Here is a 19,044-nt window from a genome sequence, read left to right as displayed (position 1 = left end):
GCCTAGTTTCACCAATGCAGTGATACACTTGAGGGTAATCGGGGTTTGTGACTGCGCGGGACATAAGCAGCAGCACGTCCGAGTAAAACCGGTGTGCGTTAAACGGGTTAACTTATGAGAGGCACATAAGCAAAGTCAGATACTCATCGACCCAACTTCTCCCGACGATTTGTTACGAATGCACTTGGAACATTACAGCAGCACAATCGTCGAGCCATTAGACCGTGGAATATCCTGTACCCAAGTTGGCGATAAAACGGTTAGAGAAAGTGCATGAGGTGCCCATTTAATGCTAATACTTGACATTCGTGACGGACCTCAACTATGTACTAGCTAACGCTGTAAATCTGGGCCACGTACGCTTTCAGCAGAAGATAGTCGAGACTCATATTTATATGGGGATTCAGAAGATTCATATGGCTCATATAACCCTACTCAATCACCCTTCGGGGTAGCCGAGTACCTAAGGCGCTAGTATATTCAGCTCTGAATTGTGGGCTAATACCCGGCTCCGGAGATTGCAGTTTGAAGGGAGACAAACTGCGAAGACGCCCGCGTGCATCGCAGCGCACGTTAAAGACCTCCAGAAGGGCAAAATTTACCGTAGACCTCCACTACGGCGTCCCAGCGGCGTAAATAGACTATTGGCAACAAAATTATCATTTCTCTGCCCCGTTTGCAGCTACAAATTTCCTATCAGGACGGGTGGGAAATGTTTTTTTTTTCTACACCGATAGCCAATGTGCATATAACTAAACTTGCATAACTGTGGGAGCAGTGAGAATTGTGAAATCACGAGGACTAGATGGACCTCCTTAGTTTTTATGCATTATCATTCTTAGGGTATTTCGCGCAGTTTTCGGGGGCTATGTAATTATGTATGTTTGTGCCTATCTTTGTATCAGTGTTAGAATCTAACCGTTTTTCGATTACCTTGGTCACTGCGTAGATCGTTCTTATTGAAGCAAGAGCATTCCCACTGCAGTAGACGCCTCATACATAACTCAATACGACGATGGCAATAGGATGTGTCACCATAATGATTCAGTGCTAACTCATTACCGCAGAGAGTCGACGTCAATTTAGGTCAACTCGGCCGCCTTTTCAGTCATGGATCGCATTTCCGGCCTGCAGTTCCTTGAAGACAGGGGTGCCGAGGTCAGTGTATTGCCCTCCTCCAAGCGTGACCGTGCTTCTAAGGCACCTGGACCTACACTCGGCGCGGCAAACTCTACCTCCATACACGTATGGTCTGCGCTCTCTCACTCTCGACCTTGGCCTGCGGCGCACATACCGGTTGGTCTTCATCGTGGCCGACGTCCATCAGCGTATCCTCGGTTGCGACTTCCTGATTCATTTCGACTTGGACGTCAGCATGCGCCGCCATCACCTTATTAACAGCAACACGTTCTTCTCGATCCCTGGCGTTCTGTCGGCTGTCGCTCCCACTGGCATCCGCACGCTGATCCCATAATGCCCGTATGCTCGTATCCTCGAACACTTCCCTGAGGTGACGAGGCCCTGCAATTTAAATCAGCTACCCAAGCACAGCGTCACCCACCACAATGTCATGCGTGGTCCACCCGTCACAGCCCGTCCGCGCCGCCTCTTCGGTGAGCGTCTGGACATTGCTAAACGGGAATTCGAGCACATGCTCCAGCTAGGTATTATTCACCCTTCGTTCAGCAGTTGGGCCTCCCCGCTTCATCTGGTGCCCAAGAAAGAACCAGGTGACTGGCGTTCGTGCGGTAATAACCGGGCGCTGAACGCTCACACGGTCCGCGATGGCTATCCCCTTCCACACATCCAAGATTTCACAGGCCATTTGGAAGGATGCAAAATATTTAGTAAGCTGGACCTTGTCAAGACCTATCACCAAATCCCCGTTGAGCCTGCCGATATCCCGAAGACAGCCATTACTGCAACCTTCGGCCTGTTTGAGTATGTGCGCATGCCCTTGGGTTACAAAACGCACCTCAAACGTTCCAACGATTCATTGCCGAGGTAACGCACGGTCTCGCGGCTGTATTTGCCTACATAGACGACATCCTCGTACGAGTCCCAATCCACAAGATCACGAACGTCACCTCCGCGAACTCTTTCAGCGCCTTCAACAATTTGGCCTGATTGTCAACCCCCAGAAATGCGTATTTGGGTCTTCCGAGCTCGAGTTCCTGGGCCACCACATCCTGGAGCTGGGAATTCGTCCGTTACCCTCTCACGTCCAGGCCGTGAAAGACTTCCCAGCACCCACTACCCTACGCCAGCTGCGTGAGTTCCTCGGCCTGGTGAATTTCTCCCGACGATTCATTCCGCACTGCGCTGAGCTTCTACACCCACTGACTGACCTTCTTCACACGACCAAGGGCTCCTCATCTGCGATTTCCTTGTCTCCCGAAGCGGACGCTGCTTTCAGGGCTGCTAAACAAGCCGTCGCCGATGCGGTGCTTCTCGTACACCCGAGAACTAACGTGCCAACCCGCATCACGGTGGATGCTTCCAGTGTGGCCATCGGCGCTGTTCTTTAGCAGAAAATCTACTCCGAGTGGCGCCCACTGGGTTTCTTCTCTCAGAAGCTCCAACCTGCCGAGACTCGCTACAGCGTTTTCGGCCGCGAGCTGCTCGCCATCTACTCCACCATCCAGCACTTTCTGCACTTCTTGGAGCGCCAGCCATTGCATATTCTAACGGATCATAAACCTCTGGTGTGTGTCTTCCGTACAAACTCTTCCAAGTACGTCGCATGTGAAGTTCGTAAACTGGCCTATATATCGGAGTTCACAACCGATATCCAACACATCAAAGGCACCGACAACAAGGCAGCTCAAGCACTTTCACGCATCACCTTCCTCGGCACTTCTACATCGACTGTGGATTGTGAAGGTCTAGCTCGTGCGCAGATGGAAGACCCCGAACTGCAAGCGCTGCTTTACCATCCCCGTTCCCTTCGTCTACAAATCGTTCCTCACCCGTTTGTGCCTGGCTCCCTCTGGTGCGATATGTCAGCGGCTGCACCTCGCCCCTTCAGTCCGGCTGCCTTCCGTCGTGCGGTGTTCCCAGAGCTGTGGTGAATGCATGTGCCGGGAGGATTTATTTTTAACTTATTTATTACCCAAGGATATTGTAGCATCTGTTCTAACTAGTCGCAATTGATTGTGGTAAAAAAGTTCCTCTAAGGTGCCTCAGAAAGGCTTGCCTACGTTTCATTAGGTGGACCCATTTTTGCGCGACCAGGTGGCAACTAACAAATTGGCCTGTTGATGAGAGTGATTTTCTTTTTCCAGACTACCTGACTATTCTTTCGGTCCCCCTCTGTTATCTCTGTCACACGTGTGTTTAAGTCGGCTAGTGTATATATAGTATAGCCCTATTTGTTATGTGGCAGCGGCCAGATTATATAGTTTTTTTTAATCTATATTCTGGCTTCTGTGTTACCTGCAAAGTTCAGCCAGTATTTATATATTCTAGTCAGTTTTTATTTTTTGATTTGTGCATCCTGTGGCATTCCTTAAATCTTGCTATAACAACGAAGTACTTGTATAATAATCACAGTGGTGGAACAGCTGCGGCAAGAGCATTCTGTGTTGCCACCCGGATACAATATGACATTTTAGCGGAACATTGTACTTACCCTTTGGCAAAGAAAGTAGAAGAATGAAAGTTTTATTCCATTCATGATGTCTCGCCAGTAAAGCTTTAAAAAACTAAGTCTATTATCATCTTGTATTTATATTGCTGTGTATGAGGTATGCTCGATGCTGCACCAGAAGCGTACACTTCCAACCCTCTTTGATTTTTTGGAAAGTTCAAGATTTTTGGATCTTTGTATGAGTTTACGAATTTGTGGTGTTTTACGCAAAATTAGGTTGTGAAATAATTATAAATGTGTTGAAAAGTAGGGCGGCGCAAGATGTCATAAAACAAAGGTATATTTGCTTAGCTAAGCAAGTTTATTCAGTACAGTTCCCGAAACAGTTGAGGTCAGCGAAAGCAAACTCGGTGAAAAAGAAAGTCAGTATGTCATAAAACGCACTGTTTATCGGTCATTTGCCACTGCATGTGCTCTGCATCCATTTATTGTCAGTCCATATGCATTTTGCAAAAGGGTGTAGTGACGGAAAATATGAAAATGCGTGCCATTTAACCTCTACCGTCCTCGTGATCTTAGGCTGGCAGGTATGCAAACATGCCTATCGCTGCGTCAGATCAGTTTTTTGCCTGCTCTGAGATCTACGCCAAAATGTAAAATGCCTGTTCCACCGTTGTAATTCGTTTCTTGTGTTATCTTTTCTTTGCTATTGTTATCATTAAACGTTTTCGGTTTGTACAGCAAGCTTAGTGCGGCTGTTTTTCATATTGATTCGTTGTTATTGAAACATTACTACTCATTAATGAAGCATTTAGTACAATTATTTTCCCATTTGAATGTCTCTCTAATCTGTGAGCCAGTATTCTTGCCCACATTTAATAATGTGTTTTTTCCTGCAGTTCTGTTTAGGTGCCCTTTATGTAACAACATAAATGGTGTACTTTTTTAAATTAAGACAGTATATTCTGCCCTAAATGTTCTTTTTTGCCATCTGCTTCAAAAGGGGAGGCAGCTGCTCCAGAATTGGCTTCAAGAAAGTTGGTCTTGCCAACTACTGCATTCTTCAATGACCGAACTGCTCTCGTCCACTGCAAATAAAGCTTGATTTTGAAGCTTCCAAGGCAAAATAAAGCTTGAATTGAATGGTGGAATGTGCACATGCCTGCCCATTGACTACATTGACTGCTGTACCAACTGGTTGAGACGTTCAGAATAAAAATGCTAGTCCAGCCTGCATAACAGCCGTGCAAATACATGTTGCAGTTGATCAAATCAATTATACGTTAGAGGGCCATTAACCGCCAAACTGATAGACCGGTAGACTTGTAGACAGGTAGACTTGTAGGCAGGTAGACTTGCAGACCGGTAGACTTGTAGACCTTCAAGGTCCGAAATTACGTATAGCCAACAGACATGTAAGCCGGTAGCTTGATGGAATTTTTGACTGGGAGCTGTGTTGACTACTTCACACTTGCTGCAAGCTTAGTCAAAAAGACCGGCTGGATGCTTGGCAGGACATAGTATCCAACCGCAGTGGTACTGTGCTGTGTTTTTGTACATTACAAAGTGAAGGACAGTATTTGTGCTGTTATTAAGAAGTATTAATTGTGTTCTGCCATTGAAATAAGGGAACTTGACAAAAAAGCCAAAAAATTCGAAGTCTGACCTAAATGGGAAGGCAACAAATATTGTGTTGTAGCTGTTAGTAGAGTGTCTTAATATGTGATACAAGACCTTGATGTTTAATGAAAAATATATTTGTGTTATCAGTGCTGTTCACGTTGTTTTTCTAACTTACTGTTATCTAAGTGTCATTATTTGTTTGCACGTATGATGTAAGCAGACGGTAAATAAATGCATGGTTTGACATTATAACCAGGTTTGTGTATGAAATATTCACTATTATTTAAGGTGGACCGATGCATATTCATGGGTGCATATTCAACCACCACATATTCCTCCTGCACAAACAAATCCTTCATACTAGCGTTTGTTATTAGCAGCTGATGTTGGCTATTATGCAATTTCTTGAAAGCACATGCAGCTACCGACACATGATTTTTATAGCAGTAAGTCGGAAGCAAAGAAACTGATTTTTTCTGTGACCTAAGCTCAAATGGTATGTTTAAAGAAAATGAACATTTGTGGAATATTTTTACTTTCTCGCTGTGACAACCTTTATACGGGAACCTCTGCACACTGGACGTGCATGCTGCTCTCTTACTGTTATAGCCAAAATGAAAAAGTGTTCTTATGAACCACTTTGTAGATTTGCATTATGCACTTTTACTTGCAGTCATCATCTATATGCTGTGTTATGGACAACAGCAAGACAAGTCAGGCAAACCACTATGTGAAACACTTTAAACATGCTGGATTAGGGCGAATTGGTACTATATATAGTGCAAGACAAATCAGCTGCCCGTACAGCAGTGCTGTCAGCATGACACGACTGACAGCACCGCAAACCCTTAAATATATATTTGTTTGACAGATTATGCATTCTAGTAGTTTTCATGTTGCATATGCATGAAAATGTAGTCAAGAATTGGTGAAAAACAGCATTATTTTCCGTATAAATCTTGTGTATCTTACCACCACAAGGTAAAATACACATATATTGGTAAGATACACAAGATATATACGTAATAGAATCTAATTATAATTATATTCTGTGTATCTTACCATCACAAGGCAAAATACACAGATATCTTGGTAAGATACACAAGAAATATACATAAAAGAATGCTGTTTTTCGCCCATTCTTGTTTCACATTTTCGTGCAGACGCAACACGAATACTAGAATGCATAATCTGTCAAGAAAATATAAATTTAAGGGTTTGCGGTGCTGTCAGCCATGCCATGCTGACAGCACTGCTGTTATGTATGTCTATAAATATTCTGCAATGTAATTTGAGTATTGCTTCAACGTCACACACGTACGTTGCCTGAAAGCTCAAGTGACGTTAGGCAACATCCAGGTTATGTTGTCAGGAAGTTCCGTTGACGTTATGTCAATGTCGCGAATGTGCTGCTCAACGCTGCCACAACGTTACTGCGCAACGTTGTCTGGCGATCAAAAAGCGGACATTAGCAGCATGTAAGCAACGTTATGCACCGACATTTGTGCACATTCACAGAACGTTACGGCAACATTTTGCATTACTTAAGAAGATAATCTGAAAATAAAGGGAAGGTGGAATGCGGCAATAATTAAACACACAGCACTGTGGGGCCACAATAAGTATGTGGAGGTGCATGCAATCTGGAAAGGAATAATAGTGCCAGCGCTAACGTTCGCAAATGCCATTCTATGCTTAAAATCGAATATCTTTTCGGGGTTGGAAGTTAACCAAAGATTGTAGGCCTGTTGGCTTTAGGATTCCATGGTAAAACAACAAGTGAGACAGTGCAGGGTGACATGGGTTGGGCCTGTTTTGAAGTCGGAGAAACAGAGCAAAATTAGTTTTGAAGAAAGACTCAGGAACATGGATGAAAATGAATCCACTTCTAAAGGGCACAAGTATCTGTACCTGAAAAATGTGGACACAGAATGTCGGAAGAGGTCAAGAAAGTTGGAAACCAAGCACAGGATAATCGAAACTGTAAATGGAAAACCAGGAGTCATCAGAAAGAAAGTGAGAAAAATATAGACAGTTAATTGGGTGCAAAGTATGGAAACAAAAAGGTCCATGGAGATTTACAAGAATGAGAAGAGAGAAATTAAAAGGGAAAATCTGTAGGATAACACACAGGGCCGTGCCTTGCTATTTGAGGCTCGAGCCGGTTGCATAAGGACCAAAACATTGGAGCAAATATTCTGAACTAGATGAGCCATTTGTATGCTACAGTAAAAATCCGGAGACCACTCAGCACATCCTAATGGAATGCGAAGGGATTAGAATACGGCAGCATTCTAACGGAATACTACAGGTGCAGTTTTTATGCCGAACGGCATGAATCGTAATTGATAGTTGCAGGAAAATGCTGTAAATTCCTTGGACGCGCTAGCCATGGGTACCTACCAGTACCCTTTCGTGAAGTCAAATTTCGAAAAATATCGCCGGCCAGTGAGTTGTGCAAACATTACGTCGGGACGTGATATCGCTTCCGAGTCTGGAACAATAACACTATTCAGTTGACGAAAGTCAATACATAGGCAAATCGTGCGGTCCTTCTCTTTAACAACCACAATCGGTACTTGATAAGCCGATGTATACAACGATGCCAAGACGCAACATTTGTACTACTTCGTTTCCCACTGCTTCCTTCCCGACAAACGGCATTGGGTACTGCCGTTCATGAATAGGAGTGTCAGTCGTCAGTTTGAGCCGGCACTGTAAAACATCTGTCTTCTCTGGGAAGTCAGAAAAGCTGTCTTGGTAGCACGAAAGCAGGGCGTCGGTTTGTTTTCGTTTGTCCCCACTTACCCTGACATATGGTCACATCTCTCCATGTCTGCGTTTACACGAGCGGAGCATGCCGGGAGTTCTCTTCATCTTCGGTGTCAAGTTGGTCGGCCGTTGTCACAGCGGTCGCTGTCACCTATGAAGGATCGCCGTCTGTCATTTGCTCATACTTTTTGAGCATGTCGATATGGAAGACAATTGTTCTCGGACCAAGATCCACAGCATAGCCTAAAGCACTATTCATATTGTGATGAGGAAACAACGACGACAAACTCGCCGGTTTCCAGTTGGGCCCAGGATCCTTTTAATAATGACACGGCAGACGGGAGCTTGCTACACGAAACACAGACTTTAACAGACACGCTAGCACGATACAGATTATTTACATACACATGTACGTGGACTAGAGTCCGCGAATCGTTTGTCCTATATAAATATGTGCCTAGCACTCATGCGCCACCACTCGCCCGTGTGCCTCGTCGCTGCGGTGCCCGTGACGGTGGTTGTGATGGTGGAGCGTCGTTGTGGCTACGTCGCTGCTGTCGCGCCGCACCTTGTCGCGACGTGGCAGCAGGAAGAAAACAGCAGGCCGGTAGAACACCAGGCCACTGCTGTAGCTGGCCAGTAACGCCTGGCCTGTAACGCCTCGGCCGCTATAACGTCGGGCTCGGTCGGCGGGCAGGTAGCTCAGGCGCCCCGGTGGCCAGCAGGAAGCACTGCACCAGGCCGCTATCACAGCAGGCCGCTGGTACACAGGAGAGCAGAGCCACGAGCGGGATCCACGACCAGGTCCGCACGGTAGCAGGACGCCCGGTCGAAAGTCCTCGGGCTCGCTCAGCAGGCTGGTAGCTGGTAGCTCAGGCGTCCCGGTCCAAGCAGGAAGCACTGCACCAGGCCGCTATCACAAGCAGGCCGCTGGCGCGCAGGAAAGCCCAGCCACAAGCTGGATCTCCGACCAGGTCCGCACGGTAGCTGGACACCAGGTAGCCTGTACCCGAGCCTGGAGCCGCCGTTTTGCGAGCTTGCGTTCGAAGCTGCCGCTCGCTCTCACGCTCTGCGTGCTCTCGTCGCTTCTTCGTTCGTGGCACGTGTCGTCATCTTCCATTACCACCATCATCAATCATCTTCTTGGTGCTGCCATACAATCATCATTCCAAGCTGGTCTTCTCTCCACCGCACGCCACTATTCACATCATCACAAGGGCCCCCCACTTAAGATAGTTGCCCGCAACTATTCTAAACAACACAGGAGGAGGGGTGCATGAGTGCAGGCACGTGCCAATAGTTTAAGAAAAGTTCGTGGTCCACAGAAACAATTCATGTATACACACTGATCACAAACGCGTCGAGACTTTGGAACACAAGCCAAAGCTCCAACAAGTGCCGTCCCAAGAGGTGACACAGTTCAGATACGGCTTAAGTAATCTGCGCCTACATTGTTCGACCCTTTGATGTATTCCACAGTAAACGAATACTCCTGCATTAATAAGCTCCACCGTAAAACACGATTGTTTACGTGTTTGGCCGACTGCAAGTACTGCACTGGCTGATGGTCGCACTGAATAACGAAAGGTTTCCCGCAAAGGTAAATGTGGAACTTCTGCACAGCCCAGACAAGCGCTAAACACTCACGTTCAATGGTGGAATAACGGGTTTCTCTAGGCAGCAGGTTGCGACTAGCATAAGCAACAGGGTGTAACACACTGTCTTCGCTGGTCTGTAGGAGTACTGCGCCTAGACTCGTATTCGAGGCATCCGTGCGGAGCACGAAAGGCTTCGTGAGGTCCGGAGCTTGAAGTATTGGACTTGCGGCGAGCTTGTCCTTGAGGACGGCGAAGGCGTTTTCTTGTGTTGGTCCCCAAGACACAATATGGCTTTGACCTTTTTTTGTGAGGTCAGTCAGGGGCTTGGCGATCTCGGCGTAGTTGGGGATAAACTTTCTGTAGTAGCCGGTTAAGCCGAGAAATGACTGCACGGCTTTCTTCGTGGTTGGCCTCTTAGAGGCTAAGATCTTGTCCAGTGTTTTTAGCATTGGTTCCACTTTCGCATCTCCAATGCGGTGTCCGAGGAAGGTAATATTATTTTGCCCGATCTCACACTTGCTAGGTTTGATCGTGAGGTTCGCATTGCGTATCCTTTGGAAAACACGTCGCAGGGCATCGACGTGTTCTTGCCAGGTAGTGGTGGCGATTACCACGTCGTCAAAGTAGTGATAGACGTTGGGTAGGTCTCCTAAAACTGTCCTCATTAGGCGCGCAAAGACAGCTGGGGCAGTCTTGATCCCAAAAGGCATATATTTGAAGTGGTAGAGCCCCGACATGCTTGAAAAGGCCGTTTTTTCGCGGCTCTCTGCAGCCATGGGTACTTGCCAGTAGCCCTTTGTAAAGTCAAATTTCGAAAAATACTTTCGTTTCCCCGCCAGCGCAAGGACAATGTCAATCCTTGGGATCGGTTCACTGTCGAAAGCCAACTTGTTGTTCAGTTCGCGGAAATCGATGCACAAACGAATAGTGTTGTCGGGTTTCTTAACGACAACGATCGGTGCGTGATATGGGGACTTGGACTTCTCAGTTATGCCCAATCGCAGCATCTCTTGTACCTCGCTCTCCACCTTCTCACGCAGAGCCAGGGGAATAGAGTACCGGGGTACGTGAACAGGTTGCTCGGATATCAACTCCAGCGAACATTCAACGAGTTTTGTTTTGCCAGGGAGATCAGAAAATATATCTGCGAACTCATTGCACAATTCTTGACCTTGTTCGTGTTGTTCGAGATGTAAGCTTGGCGATACCTTGACGTCCGCGGTAGTCTGAGTTTGGCGTAGGCTTAGAGAAGGGATACTGTCTTCCGAATCATTGTCGTCAGTAACTTCTGACTCCGTGTTTTTGTCGTTGACAACGGTGGCTGTTGACACTTGGGTGTTTGATCCTTGCCGCTCTTCGTACTTCTTTAGCATGTTAACATGGAAGACCTTTGTCTTTCCACCTATGTCAATGGCATAGTCGACGTCATTCCTGACTTCAGAGACCGTAAATGGGCCTTTCCATTTCATGAGTAGCTTGTTCGAATCAGTCGGTAACAGGATCAAGACCTTGTCCCCGGGTCGTAGTCTGTGTTGTCTGCTCTTGCGATCATAATAAAACTTCTGTTTTTTATGGGCCTTACTAAGCTCTTCGTGGGCAAGGTGACATGTCTCCACGAGTCGGTTCTTGAGGTCCACAAGATAGGTGTAGGTTGTGCGCACCTCATCGTCGATGTCATCTTTTGTCCACAGCTCTTTCAAAACGCTTAAAGGTCCGCGTACGTGCCTGCCGTATATTAATTCAGACGGCGAAAAGCCCAAACTGGCTTGCGGCACCTCTCGATACGCGAAAAGAAGAGGAGCTAGGTATCGATCCCAAGAACGTGGCTTTTCTTGGCACATTCTTTTGAGCATGGCCTTCAGAGTGCCGTTGAACTTTTCAACCAAACCGTTGGCCATGGCGTGGTACGGAGTGGTCCGGAAAAACTTGACCGAAAGCAGTCGACCGACTTCCTGCATGAGCTCAGAAGTGAAACTTGTACCTTGATCGGTGACTACCTCTCGTGGCAAGCCCACTCTGGAAAACATTTCAAGTAGTGCTTCGGCGACACTAACAGAATCGATATTAGCGAGCGCTATGGCATCAGGATAGCGTGTCGCAAAGTCAATAAGGGTCAGGACATAGCGATTTCCTTTATCTGACCTTGGTGATAGTGGACCGATCAGATCAACCGCGACTCTTTGAAATGGTGTCCGTATAAGAGGCATGTTGCCCAAAGGGGCGACACCAACTTTTCCTTTCGGCGTTGTCCTCTGGCACACATCGCAAGATCGGACAAAACGCTTGATGTCTTCATGCATCCCAGGCCAGTAGAAATCTCCGAGGATACGGTCGGTAGTACGTCGAACACCCTGGTGACCAGCCATGATGCTTTCATGAGCAACTTTCAGAATATGAAGCCGAAACCTTGTTGGGACGACTATTTGTTTAAACGTTCTTCCCGTAGATATACGGTAGTGACGGTACAAAAGACCTGCCTCTTCAGAAAAATAATACTCCGTGTCTTTCTTGGAATAAAATCGCTTGCCAATCTTACGGAAGCTACTCTTAAGACTTGGGTCCTTTTTCTGTTCCTCGGCAAGTTTTGCTGGAGTAACTTCTAATGAATCTGTGATTGGCGCTTTGATCACGGAGTTCGTTTTCTTCTGCGTCCATGCGACGGCAGAAGTCATGTCCGACATTCCTCCAGATGCCGGTGGTTGACTTGAATCATTTGCTTCGGGAGGAACGTGTCCACATTCCCAATCAGGATCTGGCTCGTGTGGTTCCTTGACTCCCGGAATATTGCCAAGCACGAGATCATATAGAGGATTACTCATGCATAGTGCATTTACGTCCCCAGTGAAGTATGGTGTATGAATTCGGATGTGTGCCTCGGGCAAGTCCTTGCCATTGCCATCCAACAGTACAACTTTCCTGGTTTTACCAGTTAGGCACTCATCCGGAACCAAATCCCGTCGGACAATGGTTGTGTTGCTGCCCGTATCTCGCAGAACGTGTGCTGCTTGTCCTAGTACTCCTCCCTCTACAACTGGCATATTATCCACTACGAACATGGACGGCTTCTCGATCGTTTCGCGGCAGTGAATTGTCACGCATGTTTTTTTCGTGGATTCAGCTAGCGGACCAGAATCTAGATTTACCGCATTGTCTGCTATGACGCAAGATGCGTGCTTCTCCTTAGGCTTAGACTTGCAGTCAGCTGTTTTGTGCCCAAGCCACCCGCATGAGTTGCATTTATCAGCCTCTCTTGAAGCGCTTCGACAATCAGGCGCCATATGTCCTTTGCGGTTGCAAAGAAAACAAGTTTGCTGTTGCTTGTTCTGGGGTACAACACTGGGTTGATTGACCCTCTTGGCGTCGTCTGCTACTCTCCCAATATTGTTGATGCCCTGGGCTTCGAGGAAACAGTCTGTTGTGTCCGCAAGAGATGTAAGGGTTTTGCATTCCCTTTCCTTGAGGAAGATGGCAAGCTTGGGGTGTAAGCAACGCAAGAACTGCTCAGCGATAACGTGATCCCGGAGGCCTTCAAACGTTTTAGAAACCTCAGCCATCGCGATCCAGTTATCAAAGTAGCTTGAGATCCGTGCAGCAAACTGTTTTCCTGTTTCACCATCTTCTGGTCGAACTTTACGAAATTTCTCTTTGTACCCTTGGGCTGTGAATCTGAAGCGTTGAAGAAGCGCCCTCTTCACCTTCTCGTAATCCAGGGAGTCAGCAGCAGTCATACGCCCAATCACAGTTAATGCCTCACCAGTCAGGCACATGCTTATGGCGACAGCCCATTTATCACTAGGCCAGTCCTGTCCAGTGGCTACGCGTTCAAACCTCTGCAAATACGCGTGGAGGTCGTCGCGTCGTTCGCCGAACAGCGGCAGTAGCTTCTGGGGATTGAAGAAGGGTAGGTTTGGTGACGTTACAGGCGCGGTTGGGGCAGATGTCTGGCTCTGCGCTCCTTCTTGCAGCTTGAGCTTCAGCTGCAAGATTTGTAGCTGTCTTTCGTCGGCTAACCGCTGACTTTCTGCTGCTTCTTTTGCTGCTTCGCGCTCAGCTGCTCGTTCGTCCCGCTGCCTAGCCTGTTCTCTTTCCATCCATTCGCGCAGTTCAGCGCCAGACAAGCCTAACTGTGCTGCAGTGGCGGCTAACTTGTCTAAATTCATATCGGTCTAGTGCTGCGTGTATACACCCGAATGCTGGTCTCCGCGTTTGGAATGTTACTGGCGGATCCTGGCAAGCTCGCCAGATTGTGATGAGGAAACAACGACGACAAACTCGCCGGTTTCCAGTTGGGCCCAGGATCCTTTTAATAATGACACGGCAGACGGGAGCTTGCTACACGAAACACAGACTTTAACAGACACGCTAGCACGATACAGATTATTTACATACACATGTACATGGACTAGAGTCCGCGAATCGTTTGTCCTATATAAATATGTGCCTAGCACTCATGCGCCACCACTCGCCCGTGTGCCTCGTCGCTGCGGTGCCCGTGACGGTGGTTGTGATGGTGGAGCGTCGTTGTGGCTACGTCGCTGCTGTCGCGCTGCACCTTGTCGCGACGTGGCAGCAGGAAGAAAACAGCAGGCCGGTAGAACACCAGGCCACTGCTGTAGCTGGCCAGTAACGCCTGGCCTGTCACGCCTCGGCCGCTATAACGTCGGGCTCGGTCGGCGGACAGGTAGCTCAGGCGCCCCGGTGGCCAGCAGGAAGCACTGCACCAGGCCGCTATCATAGCAGGCCGCTGGTACACAGGAGAGCAGAGCCACGAGCGGGATCCACGACCAGGTCCGCACGGTAGCAGGACGCCCGGTCGCCAGTCCTCGGGCTCGCTCAGCAGGCTAGTAGCTGGTAGCTCAGGCGTCCCGGTCCAAGCAGGAAGCACTGCACCAGGCCGCTATCACAAGCAGGCCGCTGGCGCGCAGGAAAGCCCAGCCACAAGCTGGATCTCCGACCAGGTCCGCACGGTAGCTGGACACCCGGTCGCCGGTACCCGAGCCTGGAGCCGCCGTTTTGCGAGCTTGCGTTCGAAGCTGCCGCTCGCTCTCACGCTCTGCGTGCTCTCGTCGCTTCTTCGTTCGTGGCACGTGTCGTCATCTTCCATTACCACCATCATCAATCCTCTTCTTGGTGCTGCCATACAATCATCATTCCAAGCTGGTCTTCTCTCCACCGCACGCCACTATCCACATCATCACACATATCCACCACATTGAAAGTACCCTTCCATGTCAATATGGGTTTGTTAGAGTCTGCGGGTAAAATCACGAAGACTTTGTCACCAACGGCTAATTCCCGTTTCTTTGCTTTACGATCATAGTGAATCTTTTGGCTATGGTTTGCTTTAGCTAATTCCGAGCAAGTCACACGTTCGATGCAGTCGCTCTCTCAATTCTACGATGTATTCGTAGTGTAGTGAAGAAGAGGAAGAAGTGCTCTTGCGTCTGTCGCTGTGCGCACCATCAGCGTTCGTGGACTGCCTCGATTGCGTGAGACGTCTAATAAATCGTCATATCACATTTGGTGGAAGGTGCTGCAATCCCCGACCTCACCCTGGAACTTCGCAGCCGAACGTTGCCGACTGCTTCAGCCGCGACCATGCTCGAGCCTACCGACAATCCGCCAGCAGCTTCCGCCGCGCCCATCATTTTCGGTGCCGTCCAGCGGCAGCGGGACCCCCCCGTCTTCAGCGGAGCCGGTGAGACTGACGTGGAAGATTGGCTCTCTACCTATGAGCGCGTCAGTGAGAACAACAAGTGGGATGACCCGACGAAGTTACGTTCCGTCATCTTCTATCTTGCTGACGTTGCGAACCTCTGGTTCCGCAATCATGAGCGGGACCTCCAAACCTGGTCCGCTTTCAAGGCAGCATTCACGGAAGTCTTCGGCCGCCCAGCCTTACGAAAGCTCCGTGCTGAACAGCGTCTACGCCAGCGCGCTCAACAGCCCGGCGAGACGTACACCAGCTACATAGAGGATGTCGTCGATATTTGCGCCCGCGTCGATTCTACCATGAGTGAAGAGGACAAGGTGAAGCACATCCTCAAGGGCATCGAGGACGATGCATTTCAAATGCTTCTCGCGCGAAACCCTTCATCTGTCGCAGCTGTCGTCACTCTTTGCCAGAGCTTCGATGAGCTGCGTCGCCAGAGGGTCCTTGCGCGCAGCGCTGTTGCACCCGGCCACTCTCTCTCGGGCCTCACGCTTCCCTCCAACTCCTCGCCTGAATCCTCACTCTCCGTTCAGATTAAGGATTTTATTCGTGAGGAGGTGGCGCGCCAACTGTCTATGCTGCCTCTCAGCGATCGACCCCTACAGCCTGACACATCTCTGGCTGCTCCCATTAGGAGAGCCATTCGCGAGGAACTTGCCGACTCGCTACCTTTGGCTCAACCATGTCCTCCCGTGGCGGCACCTCTGACCTATGCCGCAGTCGCAGCGCGACCTGCGCCGCCGACATTCGCATTTCCTGCGACAGTGCGACCTCAAGCAGTGCCTACTCCCGTGTCGCCTCATATTCCGCCTCGAAGCCCAATTCAGAACCCTTGGCGCACACGCGACAACCGACCCATATGTTTCGCTTGCGGTTTCGCCGGCCATGTCGCGCGCTTCTGCCATCGTCGCATGCCACCTTCTAACCCTGCTGTCTCAACGCCTGGGTATGGATATTCCCACGATGCTACCGGCCATTCCATGCATCCCGATCCAGAGTATCCGCCGTCTTCTCGACGCCCTTTCGGCAACCATCGTTCTCCGTCACCACGTCGTCGCTCGCTTTCCCCCTTACGTCGTCGCCAGTCACCTAGCGAGGGAAACTAGTTGCTGCAGTTCTGCAGGCACGAACTGCCAGCTTCGCGACTTCTACAAGGCCTGCACAGTCGCCACACAATTTACTGGACGTTTTTGTTGAAGGAACCGCCACAATTGCGCTTATTGATACTGGGGCTGCGGTTTCTGTTATGGACGAAAAGCTTTGTCGTAAGCTCCGCAAGGTCACCACGCCGTTGTCTGGTTTGCTACTGCGTACCGCGAGTGCGCAGCATATAGCACCGCTCGCTCAATGTACCGCAAGAGTGCTCATTGCCGACGTTGTTTATGTTGTTGAATTTTTCGTGCTTCCTTCATGTTCACATGACATCATTCTTGGCTGGGACTTCTTGTCTCACCATCGTGCCATCATCGACTGTGCTCGGGCCGAAGTGGCGCTTTTCCCGCTTTCCGAAGCCTCGCTGCCTGACCCTTCTGAAAGTAAAGCCGCCAAGCTCACAGTTGTCTCCGATACGAACATACCACCCGAAATGTCGGTTCTTGTGCCCATATCTTGCTCCGCCGTGCCAGACGCTACGGTGCTTTTTACACCATCGCCTATTTTTCTACGTCGCAAGGCTCTCCCTCTACCATTTGCCGTCCTCAACACTGTATCTGGATTATCCACTATGCTTGTGTGTAACTCGCTTCAATCCCCTGTGACTTTACTGCGTGGAGAATCCCTTGGTCGTGTTCAGCCCCTTGACCCGCTTCACATTCTCGATACTTCCGACGACATGGCCTGTTATGAGCTCGACGCCCTCACTTCTCCATTGCTGTGCGCATCATCATCATCATTGTCGTCGTCGTCAGACGTTCTTGAATCTGCCTTGGACGCCGATCTCCCACCTGCGTACCGCCAGCAAGTCCTCGCGCTTCTTCAGAATTTTCGCTCGTCGTTTGATTGCGACCAACCATCCCTGGGCCGTACGGCGACCGTCACTCACAGCATCCACACTGGTTCCCATCCACCATTACGCCAGCGGCCATACCGCGTGTCGGCAGCCGAGCGACAAATCATTACCGAGCAAGTCGACGATATGCTGCATCGTGGCGTTATTCGGCCTTCCCAGAGTCCTTGGGCGTCTCCTGTAGTATTAGTACGCAAGAAGGACGGCTCAATACGCTTCTGTGTGGATTACCGTCGGCTCAATAAGATAACTCGTAAAGATGTCTATCCGCTGCCTCGGACAAATGACGCCCTCGACTCCCTACAAGGCGCGGAGTACTTCTCATCTTTGGATCTTCGCTCCGGCTATTGGCAAGTGCCGATGGCTGAAGACGACTGTGAGAAGACCGCTTTCGTCACGCCCGACGGCTTGTATGAATTTACCGTAATGATATTCGGGCTCTGCAACGCGCCCGCTACTTTCGAGCGTATGATGGACACTATCCTTCGTAACTACAAGTGGAAAACATGTCTATGCTATCTGGATGATATTGTCGTGTTTTCGCCCGATTTCCCGACGCACCTCGTTCGCTTGCGTGAGATCCTGACGTGTATCACTTCTGCCGGCCTCCAATTCGACATCAAAAAGTGCCGTTTTGCTGCCCGCAAGTTAACAATATTGGGACACGTTGTTTCGAAGGATGGTGTACTTCCTGACCCAGCCAAGCTTCGCGCGGTCGCAGAGTTTCCGATGCCCACCACTCTTAAGGCACTCCGCAGCTTTATAGGGCTCTGCTCTTACTTTCGGCGTTTTGTGCGCAATTTTGCCACTATTATCGCACCACTGACCAATTTGCTTACGGCTAGCCGCGGCATCTCCGCGTGGTCAACTTCGTGTGACGACGCCTTCAAGCAACTACGTCATCTACTTACTTCGCCGCCGATTCTTCGACACTACGATCCGACAGCGCCCACAGAGCTACACACGGACGCCAGTGGCATCGGACTTGGCGCAGTCCTAGCGCAACGGAAAGACGGCTACGACGAGTACGTCGTCGCATATGCGAGTCGCACTTTAAAGAAGGCAGAAGCCAACTACTCTGTCACAGAGAAAGAGTGCTTGGCCATTATTTGGGCTCTCGTCAAATTTCGTCCGTACCTATATGGTCGCCCTTTTGACATTGTTACCGACCACCACGCCCTTTGCTGGCTGTCCTCGTTGAAAGATCCGTCAGGTCGCCTCGGCCGCTGGGCACTTCGCTTACAAGAATAACATCCGCGTTGTCTACCGATCGGGCCGAAAGCACTCCGACGGCCGATGCGCTTTCCCGATCACCGCTACCTTCCGATGTGGCTTCAGGTGTCAACGCCCTTCGCATCCATGTCGACGATCAACGTCGCTGATATGCCGGCCGAGCAGCGTAAAGATCCCCTTGCTTTCAGCTATGCTGAATTTCCTCCACGATCCCTCCGTCCACCCTCTTCTCGAACACTTCGTCGCCAAGCCGCTCACTTTGCTGTCCACGCCAACGTCCTTTACCGCAGAAATATTTGGCCTGATGGTCGCAAAATGGCTGCTTGTGATACCACGACACATGCGTACTGACATATGCGCTATTTCCATGACGCTCCTCATAATGGTCACGCCGGCGTTCTGAAAACGTACACTCGGCTGAGGCAGCGGTTTATACTGGCACGGCATGTATACTTTGTGCGCCAGTTACGTACGCGCTTGCACGGCGTGCCAAAGGCGTAAAATTCAACAG

General features: G+C 49.4%; 1 protein-coding gene across 1 annotated transcript in view; it reads left to right on the top strand.

Moving 5' to 3' along the window:
- The first annotated feature begins 1,110 nt into the window (after nt 1-1,110).
- LOC119439975 (hornerin) overlaps nt 1,111-19,044 on the top strand; it is a 39,180-nt gene continuing 21,246 nt past the window's right edge. The window contains exon 1 of the mRNA XM_049662692.1: nt 1,111-1,158. Coding sequence (XP_049518649.1) covers nt 1,111-1,158 — 48 coding nt within the window. The remainder of the gene's footprint in view (nt 1,159-19,044) is intronic.

Source organism: Dermacentor silvarum, chromosome 2 (assembly GCF_013339745.2).
Source record: "Dermacentor silvarum isolate Dsil-2018 chromosome 2, BIME_Dsil_1.4, whole genome shotgun sequence".
Classification (NCBI taxonomy): domain Eukaryota; kingdom Metazoa; phylum Arthropoda; class Arachnida; order Ixodida; family Ixodidae; genus Dermacentor; species Dermacentor silvarum.
This window is presented reverse-complemented; position numbering and strand designations above follow the sequence as displayed.